Source organism: Python bivittatus, unplaced genomic scaffold, assembly GCF_059951505.1.
Source record: "Python bivittatus isolate LINGU-HERP-01145 unplaced genomic scaffold, Pbiv_v1 ctg000370_np1212, whole genome shotgun sequence".
Lineage (NCBI taxonomy): Eukaryota > Metazoa > Chordata > Lepidosauria > Squamata > Pythonidae > Python > Python bivittatus.
This window is the reverse complement of record NW_028277062.1, coordinates 1,324,083-1,346,443: the sequence shown is the minus strand read 5'-3', so window position 1 is coordinate 1,346,443 and position 22,361 is coordinate 1,324,083. Positions and strand designations below refer to the sequence as shown.

Below are 22,361 nucleotides of genomic sequence, written 5' to 3'. Positions count from 1 at the left end.
CAAAGTCACCCAGTACGTTTCTCTGGTTGGGGGTAGACTCGAACCTGGGTCTCCCCACTCCTTAACCATACATTTATTAATGGGTTGGTTAAATTAATATAATCTAATATAACACTGTCTGCTTAGTTCACATGTTTCAAAGTGGTGTGCTCAGGCAAACTTTAATCCTGTTCCTATAAATTCAGCAATAACTGAAAAATTGTCATTTAAGAATATGGATGAATGAAAGGAAGATTCAAGCAACTGAGTGGGTGGCATCTTTATTAAAATACGCAAAGTCTCACATTCCCTTTTGGAATGGCGTCTCGGTTGTTACATGGATGGAAAGGGTGCGGCCCCTTTAAGGCCTGAAACGATTATTTGGGGATATGGTTCCTTTAAGAGAGAGAGAGGCCGGGGGAGTGACGTCACAGGGCACATGATTTATCGCATTTCGAAAGTCTCCCCCCATGCTTTCATCACATGCCTCTAGCTGGCCCAAGAGGAATCAGCTCAGTGTGGTTCGACGACTATTTCCGGCTCCGATTAGACTTAATAGAGTGGCTTAGACCCAATGCAGGGGGAAACGGAAGAGGGTGCGGGCTGCCCGTTTTTCATTGCAGCCCTTTGCAGCAATCGCGAAATAATTGGATCGTCATTTCAAGGCTCTTCAGCCCAAAGGGAGTTTGCTACTTTTTTAATTTATTCATTTAACGTTTTAAGGCCGCCATTTCAGCGTGCACGGCGCAAGGTAGTGCCGTTCTCGCCTCCCACGCTTGCTTCGCTCGGCAGCCCGTGGCTTTCCGAGGAAACACGAACACGGCAGCCCTTTGGTCCTTGACACGTCATGGGGCGGGGCGAGGCTGGTAGGTGGGTGAAGCCGGAAGAGGAAACCCAGTGAATTTCCCACCAGGCGAGATGAGTGGTTTAGGGAAGCTGTTTGGGAAAGGTGAGGCTGATATTTAAATTTTCCACCCCGATGGAGAGTTGGTATCGCCCGAAGCCCATAGGGGATCCTGAGACTTGGGAGCAACCAAGTAGTGGGCGGGGGGAGGAGAAAGCGATGCGCGTGCAGGAAAGAAAGGCTATATAGAGAAATAGGTTGGTTGCAATTTTTCCCCGTAAAGAGGGGACCGTATTGAGAAGAAATACGGTGTGGAGGCCCTGCATAGTTTTAATTACTCCTATTCCCCAGGGTTCAGGGTCTGCGTGAAGGGCTGCATCTCCTCCCCCCAAGCAAAGGAGGGGATCTGCTCATTATTTGGGGGGGGGGGTTGAAGAGGGAGGGCAGGGAAGGCTGGCAATGGATCTCGGTGGGATTTGACAGCACGGCTTGCCAATTCTGCTTTTTTTCACGTTCTTTGTTTTATGCCATGTTTTTAAGCTGGAGCGGTTTCATGGGAAGCTGGAGGCAACGATGCACCCCCCGCCCCCCAAGAATGGTTTCTCCTCTGATGCACTGGGTCGGGGCTGCCATCATCCCCAGCCAGGCTGGGGATGATGCCAGCCCCGACCCAGTGCATCAGAGGAGACCCCCAGTTTTGCACAAAGCGGCTTCGTGGCCATAACCTTGCTGTGGGTCTCCCCTTGTTTCTTGCAGGCAAGAAGGCCAAGGCCCCCACCCCGCAGGAGGCCATCCAGAAGCTGCAGGAGACTGAGAAAACCCTCGTCAAGAAGCAGGAATACCTGGAGGAGAAGATCCAGCAGGAGCTGCAGATGGCTAAGAAACACGGCACGAAGAACAAAAGAGGTGGGAGGCGGTTTCGTGGGGAGGCAAACCCGGCATTTCTCTGAGCCCTAAAAGAGGGGCCTGGAAGGATTGTGGGGGGGTCCTTGGAAAAAATAAAATAAAATAAAATAAAACGGGTTCTGCTCTGCTGGTAACGGAAAAGCCCCTTGCACAAACATTGGGATTCGTCTTCCCTGCGTCATCAGTCATGTTCTTTGAACAACACGTGTGTATGTGTGTGTGCGTGCTTTTATTCACATATTCCGTTGATATCCTGCCTTCCTCGTAGGAGGAGAGCTGGGTTCGTCCACGGGGCCAAAAATCGGGGGTCTGGTAGCGCCTTTTCCGACTCACCAATGTTATTAAGAAGGCAGAAGCTGCAGCTCGCTTCATCAGAGGCATCAGAAGGCTCCTGCCTTTTCATAAAATTGGTGAGTCGGAAAAGGCGCTACCGGACTCCTGGCATGATTCAGCCCTCCCTGGCTGGGCCAAATGGAAAGGCACGGTACGAAAAGTTCCAAAATCACCAGTCACTTTAAAGCCTGGGAACCAAGATTTGTATTTGTTTTTGCATACCTTATACATGCTGGCGGACCTTGTCTGGATTTGGAAGCTAAACAGAGTCAGGCTGTTTGGTACTTGGGTAGGAAACGATCTGGAAATCTCAAGAGTGTAGGCTAGAGCAGTGTTTCTCAACCTCAGCCACGGTAAGATGTGTGGACTTCACCTCCCAGAATTCCCCAGCCAGCATATGCTGGCTGGGGAATTCTGGGAGGTGAAGTCCACACATCTTACCGTGGCTGAGGTTGAGAAACACTAGGCTAGAGTGTGGGGAGGCAGGCTAGCAGTTCCAATATGTACATAAACTTTTATATGTCACCCTCCCCCATGATGACCAGTAGGGAGAAAAAAACCCCCACAAGGAAGTAGTTTTAATAGTTCTGTGTGTATTGTATAAACACACACGCAAATCGCTTCCTTGAATTATTTTGGTCGGTCTCCCTGGAGCGCTTGCAAATGTCTGCACGTCGATGATGATTTTGAAGATGGCATCCCGTTTTTTAACAATACAAACGCTTTTCTCTGCCCTCGCTTACACTGTCGATATAAATCATCCCCCCTACGCAAGATTTGCAGTTTGCTCGTTGGCAGGCCGCCTCCCACGACCCCCACAAAGGTTAATTCAGCTCCCTGTCTCGTATGTGAGGTCTTAACAAGCACCCTTCACAACTGCTTTGAGCAGCTCCTCTCCTGCATGAGGACTAGAAGCATGGGGTGACGTGTGTTTGGAAACGGAAGCTCAGCTTAGGGAAAGGGGAACCGGCGGGCCGATCCCAGGCAGGGCCCTCGGCCAATGCTTCTGGGGCTTTTTTTCATTCTCGATGCAGCTGCTTTGCAAGCCCTCAAGCGGAAGAAACGTTATGAACAGCAGCTGTCCCAAATCGACGGCACCCTCTCTACTATCGAATTCCAACGAGAGGCCCTCGAAAACGCCACCACCAACACCGAAGTCCTCAAGACCATGTCGGAAGCTGCCCGGGCCATGAAAGAGGCGCACCAGCATATGTGAGCATCACGTCTTTCCGCATCTGTGAACATCACCCGGGGAGGGTGGCCGGGGAGACCGGAGGTGGCAGAATAAGCAAGGCAGGTTTTGCCTTTAGCTTAGATCAGCATTCTTCACCCTTGGCTGCTTTAAGAGGTGTGGACTTCAACTCCCGTCCACACCTCTTCAAGTTAGCAAGGTTGAAAAACGCCAGTTTAGATCAAGGGCAGCTTGAAGGAACATACGGCCCCAGCCTCCATCTGAGATGGTGCACCCAAATTGCTGCTGGCGTTTTAAATGTTGGGCCAATGTTTTCAGCCCTTTGGGGAGCATTGCTGTGGCCCTTGACGCTTTCCCTGGTGGCCTTCGCTGAAAAAACATTGCTCTGATCCGATCTATAGGCTTCTGGCGAAGTTAAAATGGATTCTGAATGGACCGTGGAATCTTCTTTCACCTCTGACAATTAGTCCAAAGGAAGTGAATATCTGTAGCTCAGGGTTGAACTGGGGAGTTCTTGGTGCTCTCTGAACTTGGTGGTTGCCTTGCAGACGTTTCATGACCCAACTAGGTAACATCATCAGCGCCAGATGACATTCACTGATGATCATCACACTGATGATGTTATTTAATTGGGTCACCAGAGACTCCACTGGAACTCCCTCCCCGCATGAATTTGCTTGGTGTCCAACAGTTTCCTTATTCCCTTCCTTCCTTCTGCCCATCTCACCCCTCACGCTCTCGCTCTAGGGACATCGACAAGGTGGATGACTTAATGTCCGAAATCACCGAGCAGCAGGACATCGCCCAACAGATCTCGGATGCCATCTCTAAGCCGGTTGGCTTCGGGGACGATGTAGATGAGGTAACGCGGGTGCAAAGGAGGGCTGCGCTCGGTGGGTTTGCTTTAGGAGGGATTGGGTGCTGGGAGGCAGAGGCCTTCAGTGGAAATCTTGGTCTTCTGCCTTCACAGGACGAGCTGCTGGCCGAGCTGGAAGAGATGGAACAGGAAGATCTGGACAAGGACCTTCTGAACGTTGGGGAGCCCAGTCCGGAACTCCCCAACGTCCCCTCCTCTCGCCTCCCCAGTGTGCCAGGTACAAAGCAGTGGGGGGAAATGATAACATCCATGGCCCCTGAAGCTTAATATCACGTCGCAGGAGACTCCTTCCCTTGGCCTGACCCCCTCCAGAGGTGTTGGACTTATGACTCCCAGGATTCCGGCTGGGGATAATGGGATGCTAGTCCCGCCCCTCAGGTGGTCGTTGAGTTGGAATGGCTTGTGGGCCTCTAAGAGAAATCTAGGGTGGAAAACAGGCTCTTTCCTTCGCCCTGATTTGCCTTTTCTTCCTGCAGCTTCAAAAGTGCCAGCAGCCTCCCTGGACGATGACGAGGAGTTGAAACAGCTTGCCGCCTGGGTGTCGTGATGCATTGTGGGAAATTCCCCCGCCTCCCTTTGCTTCCTTCTGAGATAGAGGCAGAGATGGAGAGGACCAGTTTCTCCCCTCCGGCTCCCAGTGTCAGGGAAGTTGGGCGGGGAGGAAAGGGGGGGGCGGAAGTAACACACCCTGCCTAAAATGACCTTACGTGCCGAATGTAAACAGTTTTATAGACAGATTTATATAAATATATATATATATATCTACAATATAGAACGGGAGTGTGTTCGGGGGGGCTTAAAGGAGATCCCCCCCCAGATAAAGACTGAATCTTATAGCATCTAGGGGTTTGCTCTTTTTCAGTAAAACGGAGGATTTGACCCTTCTTTTGGGTACAAAGAGTGGACAGTGTGACACTCCCGAAAATGAAGCTTGAAAAGTTCTCAAGAGGTACATTCTGTTCTGTATCTGCTGTCTGGCTGCTGTCCAATTCTGGGAGTTTATCGTCCTTCCTCTGCAACTGGTGCTCTCCTTTTGGGAGACCTTGATCTCTTGTGCCTGTGCCCAGCTACCCACGCACCCACACACACAGTGCGCACACAACCCACACGCACAAAAGGTGCCGTACTTCATTTCCCCCACGTACCATGTAACAGGATGGTGTTAAAAGGAATGCTTGGGGTGGGGGGGCTGCCAAGAAGGGCGGATTGGGGGTGGGGGGAGAAATCGTGGTTTAGTTTGGATTGGAAGTACTGTCTGTCCTGGTTTTATCGGTAGCGTGTATCTGTTAACACGGTTTGGGTCGTCGGTTATGTGTTTATTTTTAAAAGCTTGCTCGGTCTGCTTTTTTTTTTAAATTGACTCGTGGGCAGGAGCGGGATGGGGGAAGCGCCGCCCCCGTTTACACATGTGCGCTCCTGCAGTGTGGCCCTTTGCTTTGTTGCTCTCTGTGCCCAGTGAATAAAGTGCCCTAAAATGTGTTGTCTGAAGTGAGTGGGATATGTCTTGCTCCCCCCCCCAGATACAAAGTCGTCCCCCCCACCAAGCCCTGCACACAATCTAGCACTTTCTCCCTCCCCAGCTGAACTTGTTCTTGCTGGAACTTATGCCCAAGACTCTTGTGCCTTTTAAGAAGCACAAAAGCGAGCTGGGGTCTGTCCTTCACCTTCAGAAAAACAGCACGCAGATGAGTATCCAAACCACACCACTTTATCTGGACCGGTACAGGCCAGCCCTAGATGGGGCACTCTCTCTCCATCCCCCTCCTTTCCCTGGACATAATTGGCGACAGGTCCCCACAGCTGGAGATCCAGCAGCTCAGCCCCACGGCCAGACGCAAACCGCTTAGAGTCCCTCATTTTTTAATACATCTTTCAGCTCGTTTTCTCTGCGTTCTTCGACGGCTTGATCTGGCCGGTGCTGCGAGTCCGACTGGCTGCTTTTTTTTTATCCACATTAAAGGTGAGGGACCTCGATTTGGTGGTGGGCGTTGCGCTTTTGCCTGCCTCCACTGCCCGGGGTCCGCAGATCGCCTCCAGGGCCTTCAGTTCTGTGGTGGGCTTTTCCGCCAAGAACTTCAGCACCCAGGAGACTTTGAGGACCTCCAGGATGTTGAGCCGTTTCGAGGCCGGGCGCAAGATGCGACGGATCAAGTCCTGGAACGAGATTTCCGTGGTGAGGACCAGGACTGCCTGCTCGTGCCCTCTCCCTGCCAGGAGAGCCTTCTCCAACCTCTGGTGCCACCTCAACAGGATGGACCACGCCCCCCCAGCGCTCCCAGCTCTTTGGGGCAGAGGCCAAGCAACTCTGATGATGGGTGGGTATGCCCAATTGAAAAACAATAATTAATAGCATCTCCGGGGATGAACCTTCGTGAAGATAGAGAGTATAGTGTTCTACTGCTGAAACTCTTCCCTTGCCTGTTTGAGGAGAGGAAGGGTTAATATGATTCTTTGAGGTAGAGAATTACTCTGTCGTATTTCCTAAGTCGCTGCTGTGTTCACAGCAGAGGATGCCCCCAAGGCTGCTCTGCCCAAAAAGGGACCAAGACTTGACCCGGCTGGGCAGCCAGGCTTCCAAGCGAATCTGTGCCACAACAACAGGGTGCTTTCCTGCAAAAGTTAAAAAGGCCAACCTTGGGGCAGAAGATGAGGGGGATGGATGAAAGAGAAAGAGCAGATTGATGAGAAAGGCAATAGGAATGGAGAGATGGATGGAAGACAATAGAGATGGGTGGATGGAGGGATGGGTAGATGGATGAAAGACAATGGAGATGGGATGGAAGATGGGGATGGATGGGAAGGAAGGAAGGAAGGAAGGAAGGAAGGAAGGAAGGAAGGAAGGAAGGAAGGAAGGAAGGAAGGAAGGAAGGAAGATGGAGATGTTTGGATGGATGGATGGAAAATGATGGAGATGGGTGGATGGGAGACAATGGAGATGGGTGGAGGAGGGATGGAAGATGGGGATGGATGGATGGAAGGAAGGAAGGAAGGAAGGAAGGAAGGAAGGAAGGAAGGAAGGAAGGAAGGAAGGAAGGAAGGAAGGAAGGAAGATAATGGAGATGTTTGGATGAATGGGAGACAATGGAGCTGGACGGATGAGTGGGTAGATGCTGCAACTCCTAAGGAACCTCCTTTACAAAAAAATAAAGGAGGCTTTCATGGCAGGATTGTGAAGTTTCACAACGGATTTTCCTCCATGCTGGCCAATCTGATCAGGTACCTAAATAACAAAGGTATCTGTTGTGCATCAGAAGAACTGTTCGCATAATGGTGCCCCTTTTAACAGTGACTTTCTTCACCTGCAGTTGGACCTGGGGGAGGTGGTGGAAAATTGTGGGGGGGGGGCAAGAGCATCCTCCCATCATTCATTTCTGGGGCCCATTCCATTTTATCCACAGGACAAGAGCTTTCAGAAACAGCATACAACCTGATGATGCCCCGGCTATGATTAGTGGATTAATAGCCAAGTCCAATTCACATAGTGCTTAAACCTGGAGGCAAAACTCAACCCAAAAGAAGGCAAGCTGTGTTCCTCCATCAGGGCTTCTCCAGATGGGTTAGACTACTGTACACCCCTCATGCCCAACCAGTGTGAGTAAGGGAAGGGGTGCTAGGTAGATACCTTGGCAAGCAGCTACTCTCACCTTAATCTCCTCATTGATCTGGAGGTGGCTGGGGAAAGCCACCTCCTTCTGGGTCTCTCGCAGGAGCTTCTTGAGGTTGGTGTCATCAAAGGGCAGATGAGCCACCACCAGAGTATAAAGGATGACCCCCATGCTCCACGTGTCGGAGAGGAAGGGGTTATAGGGCAGGCCCAGCAAGATCTCCGGACAGGCGTAGGCAAAGCTGCCGCAGTAGGTCTGGCTGAGGTGGGAGAAGCAACTCATCATACGGTACGAGGGGGTGGGCGGGGGCTGCGTCTGGGCAGCCACCATCTTGGAGAAGCCAAAATCGGAAATCTTGATGTTCTCACGCTTGTCCAGGAGAAGGTTCTCCAGCTTAAGGTCCCTGCCGTTCAAGGAAAGGGTGCAAGAGGTAAAGCAAAGGGAACCTGCATAACAGCCGGGGCACTGTGACCCCTGTGGATTCCACCACAGCAGCCAGGCTGGTGCATCATGTTGAGCCCTCAGCTGTGTCACAACAGTTGCATTCACACAACACATGAAGCCAAACCATCAGTGCAAGATGGGAATCCCGCATAGATTGGCAGGCCCATGGAAGGCCTTTGGAGGAAGAAGAGGGAGAGGTGAACCCAGCCCAAGAGGATGCTTTGCGTGCCTTCAAGGAGCACAGGCACCCAATTAAAGCGTCTGTGAAAGATTGCTGATCAGGGTGGGTCCCTAAATCCAAGTCAGCTTCTCCCTTCTTCCCCAGCAAGGCTGATATATACCTTCAACCACTCCTTAGGGCCCCAACTCAATTGGTATAATACTGTGGACCTCTTGCATTAGGATGATTGGACATTGGAACTGCCAGTCAAAGCATTGGAACCTGGGGTACCTCCTCCCAGTTTATATTCCGGAAGGAGGAAGGATTAAGGAGAGAATTTGGGAGGTATGGATAGAAAGAGGGTTGGACAAAAGCTTGAAGTCATAAAACACCTATCTGTCCAAGTGACAGCCTTGGGAATATATCTTTAGTATCGGAGAAGGGTGAACAGCCTCTAGCTATGTCATAATATTATGGCAACCTGTTTACAACCCTTTGAAAGTTATTAAACGTTCGTTTGAGTCATTCTTCAAACATTAACCAAGGATGGTGCTGTTCTCAATCTACCCCACCTTCCATGAGTTACGTTGCCTCCGAGATAAATGGAGAAGTATAAAAAGTTGAGAACCTCCAAGCCAGCAACGTCAGCTGGGGGCTGACAGCGAAAGCAATAGGTCCTTTAATGATCTCCCTGGGTTAATGGGATTACGCTTTAATGTTGAGACAAAGAACGCTAAGATCCCGACATGCATCTACTGCGTTTCCATTGCTCCCAGATCGGTGGGTGTGCAATTCCTAGGAATGAATGCATTGCTGCTGCACTGGAGGAAGATGGAGGGAGTGCTCTTTCCACCGGAGAAGGTTGGGATGGGAGAGGCTGTTTTAAGGGACAAAACTCCAGGGAAAGGTAGAGAAAACCTCTCTTTGGAAAGAAACTGATATTCCGGCGTTCCCGATATTGAAATGGGTTCCTATTTCCCTTTTCTTGACAGGACAACTCTTGATTTACTCACTGAAGATCCAGCCCACCGTTGTTCTGAAAGCTCAACGTGAGGGAAGGTCTCTGTTCCTTTTATCCTTGCCCCCTAAAGCGGGATGGTGCAGAGGGAGTCCAGAGATGGCCTTGGAAAAATATGCGGCAACCATTAGTAAAAGATGTGCTTAGTCCAGGAAAACAGGGAAGTGTGGGAAAGAGACTCAAGATCCCCCACTTTGACTTTCTTTGGTATGAAGGACGGAAAGAGAAAACAGTTGGGCTTTCAAGTTTATTATTTTAGCCTATACCAGTGTTTCTCAACCTTGGCAACTTGAAGATGGGTGGACTTCAACTCCCAGAATTCCCCAGCCAGCCATGCTTCCCCAGTCCACCCATCTTCAAGTTGCCAAGGTTGAGAAACACAGCCTATAGCAATGAAGTAGAGTTCTATTATTTCCTGTGGTGTCTGCTGAGTTGCCGACCTCAAAGGGCTGGCAGAGAGACCCCTGGCTCTGAATCCCCTAGTGAACTACATGGATGAGTGGAGATCCCAACTCTCCCACTAAGCTGTCCCTGTTTCAAACCGAGCTCAATTAGAAACCCGAATGACGCCTCTGGCCCGCTCTCACCGATGCACAATGCCCTTGCCGTGCAGGTAGGCAATCCCCAGGGCCAGTTGGGAGAACCACTTCCCAGCCAGAGCTTCCGAACAAGCTCCTGACTTCTGGATCCATTCTAAGACATCACCACTTGGTGCCAACTCCATGATGATGTAATGGCGGGAGGTGGTTTCAATTGCCTGGTAGAAACTGATCACGTATTTGTGGCGGAGACTCTTCATCACCTGAAAAGAACAGAAGGCTCGGGGTTGGAAGCGAGACTTGCCCCCCATCCCGCCAACCCATTCCTTATTTAATTATTTCTAAATATGTATTCTGTCTTTCCACTAAAGAAAAACTAAAATGTCGTAAAAACAAATATATAATGATACCTCCCCATACTGAATTTCAGACTATGAAGGCACATGTGAGAATGAGAAGCAATCATGGAGCAATAATGCCTCTGAGTGAGTGCAAAGTCCCTTTCTAAGCAATGCCTCCCTTTTAACCAATTAGGCATTGAAAAACTCCCCATTGGTGGTTCTGTTGAACCTGTTATTCAATTCCTGGAACGGTATGAATGTAGATGTTTACAAGGGACTCAGAGCATTCCTTTCCATTCAGGCCCAAGGGATACCCAACCACCCGCCCCCCAGATAATGACCTGTATTTCTCTGGGTAAGAATTTTGTGAGATAATCCTCCGAGGCCTTCTTCTTGGATATGATCTTAATGGCCACCATGGACTTCTGCTTGGCAAAATACGCTTCGTAGACGGTCCCGTAGGAGCCGTGCCCAATGACTTTGCCAATCTGGTAGCCATACTGGTCCATCACCGAGACGTACGGCGTGGAGGTTGAGTGTTCCACCATGGCTAAAGGCTAGTTCGCTCGTGAAATCTCCTTCAAGCGGTCTGTCGATTCGATCTCAGCTCTAGGAAGACCTAAGGAGTGGGGGAGGACGTGCCACCCAAGGACGGTCGAGTAGACAACGTCTGACGGGACACCACTCAGAAGACCTCACTGGTCTTCTACAGAAAGGATAAGCCGTTTCTCCCACTATGCATTCCTCTCCCCACCGATCTGGCAGAGGAGCTTTTCTTTGGTTCACAGAGGACCGGGTGGAGGTGGGGATCCAGCTGGGATCCACCTGCCTTCACCCTAGTTGAGTCTAGGACAGGAGCGCCCAAGGAGACCTCTTCCCTGCGACAGTGTCAGAGGAATAACGGGCTGCAGCCTCCAAGACCCGAAGGGTTGACCGGAATCGCTACAACCGGATCCCACCAGGGTTCTGATGATGCCACAGCCGTGCCCGAGCCTTCTGGCCGCCCCGATTGGCCGGCGGGGTTCCGGTTACCAGAGAGAACCTTCTATGAATGGCGGGCAGGGACTGTCTTCCAACGGGGACCTCGGAGGATGTTCCCCCCAAGGCCGAGGGGGAAGGAGCTCAGGGGACGGACCCTGGTCTTCCTTTCCGTGGCAATCATGAATTTACTCTTTAACGAAACCTGCGTTTGTACAGGATACACAGATGGATGATATGGTAGACAGGACCATCCAGCGAACATCGTCTCTTTTGCTTTGCTTAACACGGATCTCCACTTCTTCAGTGAATTATAGCTTAACCAAACCATGTTTTAGTGTCTTTTCTTTCCAGCCATGGTCTACAAATCACATAATTCTGCGTTCATGTACCATGTACAGCTGTAATGTAATAGGTTTGGTTTCGGCTTATCTCGGTTGTGTGAACTCTGGCCACTGGGTCTTGTTTCACAGGCCATCATTAAGACATCCATGACTTAGCTGGGTTCGTGTTTAGCGCATCGCGGAACCCCGTCCCTATTTTTGCCATCCTTCATGACAAATTCAGCATCTGGCTTGCCTGCTAATCATTTCAGCACCCCTGATTTAAACTGGGGAAACAAAGATGCAATTTGGTGAGTGGTACAAGAGCTGAAACCGATGCATTTAGACTCGGAAGTAAATCTTTGGGAATCCCTGTCTGTTTCTCAGAGATACTTGTAGCCTCCATTGCAAAAAACCAACCAAAAAAATCATTTAAATATAATGAATGAGTGTCTAGAGCAGTATTTCTCAACCTTGGCAGCTTGGAGGTGGGTGGACTTCAACTCCCAGAATTCCCCAGCCAGCCTTGCTGGCTGGGGAATTCTGGGAGTTGAAGTCCACCCACCTCCAAGCTGCCAAGGTTGGGAAGCACTGATCTATAACCTGAGATGGTACTTCATGCCACTATTACTCTGGACATGATGTATTATTATTATGGTCAGTCGCCCAGTCAGCCAGATGTTTAGACTGGATTTGGCATTTTTATCCACCTGTCCAGTCCTCCCCAAGGATCTGGGATAGGCAGATGTTGTTGTTCGATGGTGTTAAAGGTATTGTCACAGGACGGAAGCTGTTCCAAGTAAAGCTGCCTTTTGCAATTGACTGAGGGTGATTTTGTCAATGCCGATGGATGGTCGTCAAGTGGGGCTCCAGATGTTTTGGGATTAAACCAAGCTGCCTATGACTATCGGGACTATCTTTGCTTTCTTTTGCCGCAGTCGTTCTACTTCTATTTGCAGGTCTTTGTGTTCTGTGATCTCCTCCAGTTCTTCCTCTTCTCTTCTGCAGTCTCCAGGCATTGCAACGTCCATTATGCAAACATTTTTGTCTTTCTTACCAACAATTGTTAGTCTGGGGTGTTGTGTGGCGGGCGCTTGTCTGCTTGAATGCTAAAGTCCCCGAGCACTTCGCTTCCTCCCTTTCTAGGACTTTGTCTGTTTCGGGGTCCCCCCAGTTCTCGCCTGCAGCCCAGCGGAATCGCCTGCAGGTCTTCCAGCGCACCACGATGCCGCCGTTGGAGGTCAGCCTGTGCGATCTTCCTGCAGCAGCGGACTAGGTGGGCCACTGTTCCTTCAGCTTCTTTGCAGAGGGGGCATTGGATGTCTGTTGCTGTCTTCTCAAGTCTGGCTTTGGATGCATTTGTCCTTAAGGCTTGGTCTTGTGCAGCCAGAATTAGCCCCTCTGTCCCTTTCTTCAGCTTTCCTGCTCTTAGCCATTGCCAGGTCTTGTTGTTATCTGCTCTGCCTGCTAGTTTTTTTGCGTACTAGCCATGTGATCCTTTGCCTTGCCATGTCTCTTTTTTATTCTTCATTTGGTCTTTCCTGTAGGTCAGTTTGGTCTCTTTGGTATTCAGTAAGCCTTCGTGGGATACTAGCCTCAGTGCATCTTCTTCGCTGCCCTTCAGATATTCTTCCAATGCCCTTTTTCCTTCTTCAACTGCCTGGTGTACTTTAATATTCCACACCCACCTATGCTCCTTGGTAAGTAGAGTCTGTCAACGTCACTGGATGAAGGGCACGAATCATTGTTGTTATTTTTCTGGTCTTCCTATCCAGGGCTTCTAGTTCTGCTTGAGTCCAATCCACTATTCCAGCTGTATATCTCATGATTGGAATTGCCCAGGTATTAATCACCTTGATGGTATTTCCGCCACTGAGTTTGGACTTTAAGACCTTCTTAACTCTTCTGATGTATTCACTACTAACCTTCTTCTTGGCTTCAGCATGCTTGACGTTGTCAGCCTGAAGGATGCCCAGGTATTTGTAGTGATCTTCTTCATCCAGACTCTAGATGTTATTTCCGTTGGGCTTCTTGATTCCTTCAGTTGTCACTATTTTTCCCCTGTTGATGGTCAGGGTGGCATGTTTGTCCAGTCCAAAGCGCATTGCAATATCTTGGCTGTATATTCGGACAGCGTTGAGCAACGATTCCATTTCAGATGGTGTTTTTCCATACAGCTTCAGATCGTCCATGTAAAGGAGGTGGGAGAGCCCAGCAGATGTTTTTGACGTTTGATAGCCATGGCTTGACTTGTTCAGTATTATTGACAGAGGAATCAATGCAGTGACAAACAGTAGAGGTGATAGTGAGTCTTGATGTTAACCTCTCCCAGTCTATTGCCGCTGACCAGCAACCGTGTCTTCCATTGTGTTGTTGCCCTTTGCACAAAGCTTCTGATGTTTCTACTAACTCTTGTTATTTCTAGGCATTTTATTATCCAGTCACGTGGCAGGGAGTCAAATGCCTTCTTGTAAGCAGCCCAAGCTACATTCAAGTTGGTCTTCCTTCTCTTGCAGTTTTCCAAAATCATCTTGTAATATTATAGTTGGTCATACAGTCAGCCAGGTGTATTGGATCCGGCATTTTTATCCACCTATTGAGTCCTTCCCAAGAACTTGGGATAGGCAGATGTTGTTGTTTGATGGTGTTAAAGGTATCATCATCATCGTTGTTATTATTATTATTATTATTACACAGGCTTGGAAAGCTTTTAGAAGACAAACAGTTAAAACAGTCCTGGAAGGAAAAAAGAGTGCAATTTTTGTGACGCTTTCTTTGGAGGGATTGATCTTCACCTGTTGAATTTCTGCCTGCCTTCTGTACAGCACAGAGCTGTGTTATTTGTTCACGCCTCTTTTTTCCCCTTTTCCCCAACGTGAGGCTCCATTGTGGGCCTGTCCCTTTAAGAGGTGGGCAGGGCGAGAGCGTTACAGCGCCCTTACGTTCCCGCTCTCTCTCAGGGAGGGAGGGAGCCTCCCGCTCCCAAACCCGGAACTGCGTCGTCGTGTGGGCAGCGAGGCCCCCGCGAGCCGCTGAGGGCGGAAGCAATTGACGGACGTGGCCGGGACTGCCTCGGAGATTGCCTGAAGGACCCCGGGCGCTTCTCAGCCTGTGGCTCTTCGGATGAGTCATCCCTCGTTCCAGGAACCGCACGCCAGAGATGCAGAGAAGCAGAGAGCGGCCGTGCTGAGAAGGAAGACGGCTTAGAGTAGGATTGGAGGGGGCCGTAGAGTCAGGCAGCGCTTTGGCAGCCCGCTCAGACTGAAGCCTCCCCCTATGCCCCCCGCCCCCCCGCAGCTTGGGTGGCTGCACTTGTGAACTTTCGCCTTTTTTTTTTCTTAAGGGGCGAAAGAAGCTGCAAGGGGCTCAGGCAGTGCTCGGGGCAGCCCTAGAGGAACAGGTGAGAGAGGAGGGGGCCTTTTGGGGAGGGGGCTTGTGCCACAGCCGGGGGGGTGGCGACTGGGGTGTGGGGAAGGCACTGTCGCTTTATTGACCAGCTCTCCTGCCCAGCCTGGGGAAGGAAAACTCCCAGCATTAAGCCTGGCCTAGCCTACCTCTCAGGGTTGTTGTGAAGATAAAAGGGGAGGGGCCGAGGCTCATGCTGTCCCACCCAGGGTTTCTTCGGGGAAAGGCAGGCATGTTAGGGCAGCAGATACATCCACAGACTCCCAGGAGGGGCACTGGCCAAAGAAGACCCCCAAACAGGACTTCCTCTGCCCCCCAGCCTCGCATGGCAGTGGGGTGACCACCCCCATATCATGGCCGTAGGGCTGCCTCTAAAGTGAAGGTCTCTGACTGGCACGGCTGGAAGGGTGATGCCCGATGCCCAGCACTGCAATCATGAATTGATCAGCATCTTCTCCCCTTTGGAGATAACGCGAAAAAGACAGCGTCCCTCGGTTCACGCGTTCTGCTAAGCCTCAGTTGGCACATCCGTCATTTAAATTAAAACTGGCCTGGTTCACAGAACCAGCTAAGCCAGAAAACCAACCCCATTATGGTTTTACATTAAGAGTGCAGCCCATCCAGGGGCCAGGAGGCTTGCCTAGATATATAATCACATAGATATGAATATAGATGGAGCCTAGTTCTGGGGTGGGAAGATCTGAAATAGCAGTACACTTTCCTGATGCAACCAGTTGGTCTCTGGTCCATCACCAGAACCAGGAGCGGAAGCCCTTCAGCCTGAGTGTGTGGTCTGTGCTAGGTTTGCATGTGCAGGGACCCTAAGTTGTGGGTTGAAGCAGAGGAAATCAATAGAGGAAAAACATGCTAACGCTGTAGTTCCTTACTGGAGAAAATTTCTCTCTCTCTTCCTTCTCCAGCTCTTACCCCCACCCTTGACCCCAAATCCCCCCCAACATGGCTTGCCATCCATTCCCCGTCCTTCTCGCCTCCTTCCTTTATTTCCTCTTCGTGGCCTCTTTGGAGACTCACTATCGGCCAGGGGCAAAGGTGATGCTCTATGTCAACAAAGTGGGGCCTTACCACAACCCACAGGAGACCTACCATTACTATCAGCTGCCGGTGTGTTCGCCAACTAACATACGCCACAAAAGCCTGACCTTAGGGGAAGTGCTGGATGGGGACCGCATGGCCGAGTCCATGTACGAGATCCGCTTCCGTGAGAATATCGAGAAGAAGGTCCTCTGTGAAATGAAGCTCTCACCGAAGGAGGTAAGTCCGTTCACAGCAGCTGAGTTGGAGACCCTGTTCTAGGCAGTGGGCACCTGCCTTTGCCTACTGCTTCTTCTCTCATTTTCCTTCAGATTGCTGTGTTAATCTTAAGAAAAGGAAAGGAAAAAAAATCCTTTTCCATGTTAATATTAAATGAGAATATGGTATAAATTTAGCAAAACAGAGGCTGTGGAGTCCTTGGGGTTCTCTGAGCTTGGTTGTTTTCTTGCAAACGTTTCATTACCCGGCTAGGTAACATCTTCGGTGCTAGAATGGAGCAAAACCCCATTCCATTTGCTCCATTCTAGCACTGAAGATGTTACCTACCCGGGTAATGAAACGTTTGCAAGAAAACAACCAAGCTCAGAGAACCCCAACGACTCCACAGTTCAACCCTGAGCTGCACATATTCGCTTCTATTGAAAACAAAGACTACAGACCCATGATGTAAAGTAGATGTTAGAAAAAGAAGGAAAATGAGGAAGGAAGAAAAAGAGAAAAAAAAACATTAAAACAGGAATGTTTTAATCAGAAAGCAAACAGCTAAAGCTGAATTGGGTCGTCCCCTTCTTGTTGTATCAAAAAACAGCCACAGGACAGAGATCTAAAGTCTGGGAGGGAGGTAAAAGCTCATGGATTAGATTTAGGTAAGTAACATTTGCCATCCAGCAGTCACTAGTTACAACTCCCATCATCCTTAGGAAGCACAGCCAAAACTGGGAGTTATGGATCAGTGACTTCTGGAGCATTACACATTTCTTGACCTTGGGCCAGATGTTGGAATGAAAGGCAAGAGAGAAAACTGGAAATCCTAGATCCATTTTCTTGGTTCTTTTCCGTGGGCTGCTGCACTCAGAATAAGAGAGTTGGTGGCTTCAAGGTCTGGGGTCTGGGGGGTCCCGTCTCTCTCCTCAGTTGTGTGGTGACCGTTCCTTTCTCTGTGGCAGGTAGAGCGCCTCCGCCAGGCCATTGAGGAACTCTACTACTTTGAATTTGTGGTGGACGACTTGCCGCTCCGTGGCTTCGTGGGCTACATGGAGGAGAGTGGCTTCCTGCCCCACACCCACAAGATTGGGCTCTGGACCCATCTGGACTTCTATCTGGAGTGGAATGGTGACCGCATCATCTACGCCAATGTCAGCGTTCGCAACGTCAAGCCCACCAGCTTGGATGATGTCCAGGGCGTGTTGCCCATCACTTATACGTACAGCGTCCATTGGTCCGAGACCAGCGCGGAGCGGCAGGGTGAACGTAGGGGAAGTCACAACGGGGATGACAGCTTCTTCCCTCACACCTTGGAGATCCACTGGCTCTCCATCATTAATTCTATGGTGCTGGTGTTTCTGCTGGTGGGCTTTGTGGTTGTCATCCTGATGCGGGTCCTCAAGAACGACCTGGCCCGCTACAACCTGGATGAGGAGGTCTCGTCTTCCTCCTCAGGAGATGACTTTGACCAAGGGGACAATGGGTGGAAAATCATCCACACAGATGTCTTCCGCTTTCCACCATGTCGCAGCCTCCTCTGTGCTGTGCTGGGCGTGGGCAGCCAGTTCCTGGCCTTGGGCACTGGCATCATTGTGATGGCTTTGCTGGGCATGTTCAACGTCCACCGCCATGGAGCCATCAACTCAGCCGCCATCCTCCTCTACGCCCTCACCTGCTGCATCTCCGGTTATGTGTCCAGCAACTTTTATCGCCAGATTGGTGGCGAGCGGTGGGTCTGGAATATACTGCTCACCACCAGCCTTTTCTCGGGTGAGGTTCCATCTCCTCCAGTGCTTGAAGGTTGTCTTCCACCGGTTCCATCTGGCTGGAGGTCCATTGATTGCCCCTTTCCTTTAGCCAAAGATTGAGACACTCTGGTCCTTCTCTGATAGTCTTTATGGCACATTCTTATTTGGGGGACTTTTTCCAAGTGGCTAATCTTGAGGATTCTGCTCTGCTGTGAAAACTCTGGAGTAGACTTAGTAACCGAGTGCCTTTAGCTATACTCTCTCAACCATGAGCTCCAGCCAGCAGAGGCAGTGGTCAGGACTTATGGAAGCTGTAATCCAAAACATCTGGGGATTATGGTTTGGCCTACAGCTGGGGTGTTTTTTCTTGTATCCCAACATTTCTTTTGTGAGTCAGCATTATGATTGTTCCCACCCACCCCCTTTTATGCCATCTTGCTGGGGAAAGCAGGAAGCAGTTCTGTACCCCCACCCCACCCCTGGTACTCTTCTCCTACTGCGAGGCTGGATCTCTCAGCTTTCTTTGAGGCCGTAATCAGAGGAAGGGATCTTTCTCCTTGCATGTTATGGTTTCTTGCCAATTGTATGGAGGGGCCCTGTTTCTAGAGTTCTCTTGAGAAAGGTATGAGTATGACAGGAAGAAATGGCAGAGCATTTCTGGACTTGGGGGAAACTGAAGTGCCTCTCGGATGTCCACTTCTGTTCTAGAGTCCGTAGTGATTCAAGCAATGAGGTGGATGGTTGAGTAGGATCTTTTTCAAGGATGTTACATTGGGAAACCTGAAATTATGGACAGGACGGAGTTGGGTTTTCTTGATTAATCTTACGGGAGTTCAACAGAAGCTGCCAGGAACGCTCTGCTTTCTTTTCTAGGACTCCAGCTGACAGTCTCTGATTTGCAAGTAAGGGGACTACGTGCCCCCTTCCGCCCCATTTGGGGAATCTCAAGGGCGCATGTGGGCAGCATGTTTATCCCTGAGAATTACACTGAAGAAGTTCGCCACTGTATAATTGGGCTTCTGATTGCCCCCTAAGGGCTAGAAACATATTTTTATTTGTAAGGTGTCGTAGGAGATCCCACGCACCCTGTAAGAGAGCCATGGTGTAATGGTGGTGAGTTCAAGGTACAGCTGGATATTTCTTTGATAACAGCTCTACTTTTCCAAACCAGTGTGCTGACTGTGTAATGTTTCTCTCTCCTCCCTTCTCTCTTCAGCGCCCTTCTTCCTGACCTGGAGCGTGGTGAACTCGGTGCATTGGGCCAACGGGTCAACCCAGGCACTGCCGGTCACCACCATCCTGCTGCTGCTGACCGTCTGGCTGCTGGTGGGCTTCCCACTGACCGTCATCGGTGGCATCTTTGGCAAGAATCGGGCCAATCCCTTCGATGCGCCCTGCCGCACCAAGAACATCGCCCGGGAAATCCCACCCCAGCCCTGGTACAAATCCACGGTGGTCCATATGACCATCGGAGGCTTTCTGCCCTTCAGGTGAGAAGCAGCAGGGGGGACGGGTATCTCCGTGCTCCTGTGCCTTAGCTTTGCTCCCTCCCTGGCTCCTGTTGATGGAAGAAGGGGGCCAGATCCTCCTGCCCATGGCTGCTTCTCCCTTGCCTGTGCCTAGACCGGTGCTCCCCTCCTTATTTTAGAGACCTTGAACAGAGGCTTCAGAAGATGCATGCCTCATTCAGTTTGGCACCAGCGGTGCGGGAGGTTGGGAGACGCAGAGTTTTAGGAGCAGAGGATGACTCTCACTGGGTCCCCCCTTCCTTTGCAGTGCTATTTCTGTGGAGCTGTACTACATCTTTGCCACCGTGTGGGGCCGAGAGCAGTACACCCTCTATGGAATCCTCTTCTTCGTTTTCGCCATCCTGCTGAGCGTCGGGGCCTGCATCTCCATCGCCCTCACCTACTTCCAGCTCTCGGGCGAGGACTACCGCTGGTGGTGGCGTTCCATCTTGAGCGCGGGCTCCACCGGCCTGTTCATCTTCCTCTACTCAGTCTTCTACTACTCGCGTCGCTCCAACATGTCGGGCACGGTGCAGACAGTGGAGTTCTTTGGGTACTCGCTCCTCACAGGTTACGTCTTCTTCCTGATGCTGGGAACCATCTCCTTCTTCGCCTCTCTGAAGTTCATCCGCTACATCTACGTCAACCTGAAGATGGACTAGCTGCCCTCCTCTGCTCTCCTCGGCTGGAGCTGCAATAAAGCTCTGTTTTCCATTGGTCAGGATGGATGTGGGTCAGAGGGGTGCCTTCCATTACAGAGCATGAAAGACATAGGTTCAGAAAGTCTGTTCACAGCTGGCATCTCCACTGAGCTCTGAAAACATAGGCTATTTATGATTTATTCTTTCCTTGGCTGGAATTTGGGAGCGTTTCCAAGCTCACCCTAGTGGCGCTTGCTGGAGGGCCACAAAGTAGGGGACAGGAGGCATTGTTATGTTCTCTCCTGCTGGTCAGGACAACTAGCCAATCAGTGACCTTCCTATGAGTCTAGCCAGTTAGTACCCCCCATTACAGGATTCTCCCCTTTGTCTTTTTAAAGTTAAAGCTGTGTTGCTGTAACTGAAGCGAATCATTTCTTTTTCTCCTTGCGCTGGGACCATTTGAGAGGGGTTTTTTTTCCTGTTGACTATATGATCCGGGCAACTGGTAGGGGCTACAATCAATTAAACACACATCTCTTTCTTCTAAGGGGTTCCCTCTCCCCCGCCCTCCCCCAACCATTCAGAAAGTGTGAAAATGTTTCTGCCTCGTTTTTCCTCTTCTCCAGAGTTCTTGCTCAGTTTCATTAAGAGATCCCAGCCAATCGTATACATATGTTTAAAAATAAAATACCTGACATACATACGTATAGAGAGAGAATGGTCGGCAGGCCGATCTCACAAGTAAAACTTATCCCAACAGCCAACAACATGTTTGAGGTTTTCCTTCTGCAGGATTCTGGACCTGGAAAACAATTTGGCTAGTTTCAGGGGGAGCTCTAACTCTTGGGGGAACTTGCCCAGCTTGGTAGCCTCTAAAATATTTTGGGTTTCATACTGGTTAGAGACGATGGGAATTGTAGTTGGAGGGCAACAAGTTGGGGAAAGCTGGCTTAGAGATTTCCTTCAACCAGGTACTTTCTTGGTGGACAGAAATACAAACTGCTCTTTCTAATGTTGGAGAGAATTGGGGGGGGGGGATTCTGTGCAATTTGGGGCCGTCATCCAAAATGATTTTTTTCATGCAGCTTTTAAGGGTCACTGAAGAGACAAGTAGGAGGAGTCAGCTAATTATCTTCAGGGATCTATGCAAAGGACCTAGTGCAGTGTGTTTCAAACTTGGTAACTTTTAAGATGTGTGGACTTCAGTTCCCAGAATTCAGGGAGCTGAAGTCCACACATCTTCAAGTTGCCAAGGTTGAAAAACACTGATCTGATGGATTCCTGCCGTTGAATGTTATCACCTGGTAGATGGGACAGTTTCTCCTCCATCAAACGTCTTACTCTCTGTTTCGCCAAGACTTTTTCCTTTCTCTCTTCACGTCCTTTGTACAGTACTTGCAAGGTGTCTGGCTCTCTTCTAGTACGGGTGAGAGAGAAGCTCTCCATCTCCTTCCACCTGGGTGAAGAAAAAAATATATATGGAAAAAAAGTATATAAGGAATTATATATATTAGCAAGGATTGAAGTTGGATTATTTTTTAGTTTGATGTCTTGTTTTGGGTTTCTTTTTACAGATCTTGAAGTTAAATTTTATTAATAAAAAGAAAATGTAAAAACCAACATCTAAATGCAGATTTTAGGCGTTATCTCTACTGAATCGAGCCTGCTCCCTTATCTCTTCTGCCTCTCAAAAAATGGTGATTAAAACCAGCACTGTATCGACGCCCCAGACACGTGCCTTGTGCATAGGGCTTGATAATGGATATCACATCTTTTTGACTTTGAAAAAGTTTCCATTCCTTAAGACTGCACAGCGAGCTCTCAATCCACGTGTCCATTTACAATTCATTTAAATATTTACATCCTGCTTCTCCGAGACAGCCCAAATATAAGTCAACATACGTGATCGATGATATACTGTAGATGTTTGCCAGATCCTTTGGAGTTGGGCGGCTGAAATACCTTTTAAAAATACATTAAAAGGATAAAACAAATGTGCTGTTATAATAGCACCAGTTCCAGAGAAGTTATGGTATGTTTTTGACAACTTTTACCATCTCAAGCACACATCATTTTGTCTCTCATTGGATTTGCGTATCGTAGTAAGCCATTGTTTCTTTACCTGGTTTATTGAATAAGCCATTGTTTCTTTGGTTCTCACTACACGTTAAGCCATAGATCATAACTGAGAAACCACCATGGCTGGATAGGCAGAAGGTACTAAGATGAAACCAAACAACCTATATTGCACGGTGTGAACCCA

The 22,361-nt window shown here is 49.6% G+C and overlaps 3 protein-coding genes across 6 annotated transcripts; 2 read left to right on the top strand and 1 right to left on the bottom strand.

Moving 5' to 3' along the window:
- The first annotated feature begins 789 nt into the window (after positions 1–789).
- Positions 790–5,610, top strand: CHMP4A (charged multivesicular body protein 4A). The gene is made up of 6 exons (XM_007444618.4): positions 790–928; positions 1,580–1,729; positions 3,097–3,274; positions 4,002–4,116; positions 4,225–4,348; positions 4,608–5,610. Exons 1-6 carry the CDS (start codon positions 898–900, stop codon positions 4,676–4,678), a joined length of 669 nt encoding a protein of 222 aa, XP_007444680.1. The 5' UTR covers positions 790–897; the 3' UTR covers positions 4,679–5,610.
- A 308-nt stretch (positions 5,611–5,918) lies between these two features.
- TSSK4 (testis specific serine kinase 4) lies at positions 5,919–10,786 on the bottom strand. The gene is made up of 4 exons (XM_025177184.2): positions 10,580–10,786; positions 9,946–10,160; positions 7,776–8,139; positions 5,919–6,285 (listed from the first exon to the last, which is right to left on the bottom strand). The coding sequence occupies exons 1-4, from the start codon at positions 10,784–10,786 to the stop codon at positions 6,004–6,006; spliced, it is 1,068 nt and encodes a 355-aa protein (XP_025032952.2). The 3' UTR covers positions 5,919–6,003.
- TM9SF1 (transmembrane 9 superfamily member 1) lies at positions 6,315–21,718 on the top strand. Of its 4 annotated transcripts, none has more exons than XM_088142254.1 (9): positions 6,381–6,446; positions 9,333–9,399; positions 12,686–12,815; positions 13,087–13,239; positions 14,883–14,939; positions 15,865–16,216; positions 17,164–17,971; positions 19,166–19,439; positions 19,726–21,718. In XM_088142254.1, the coding sequence occupies exons 6-9, from the start codon at positions 15,902–15,904 to the stop codon at positions 20,117–20,119; spliced, it is 1,791 nt and encodes a 596-aa protein (XP_087998380.1). In that variant the 5' UTR covers positions 6,381–6,446; positions 9,333–9,399; positions 12,686–12,815; positions 13,087–13,239; positions 14,883–14,939; positions 15,865–15,901; the 3' UTR covers positions 20,120–21,718. The 4 variants fall into 4 exon arrangements, with proteins under 4 accessions (XP_087998379.1, XP_087998380.1, XP_087998377.1 ...); XM_088142251.1 differs by having other exon boundaries at positions 14,500–14,939; XM_088142252.1 differs by lacking the exon at positions 6,381–6,446 and adding an exon at positions 7,581–7,650 and having other exon boundaries at positions 14,500–14,939.
- Positions 21,719–22,361: the final 643 nt, after the last annotated feature.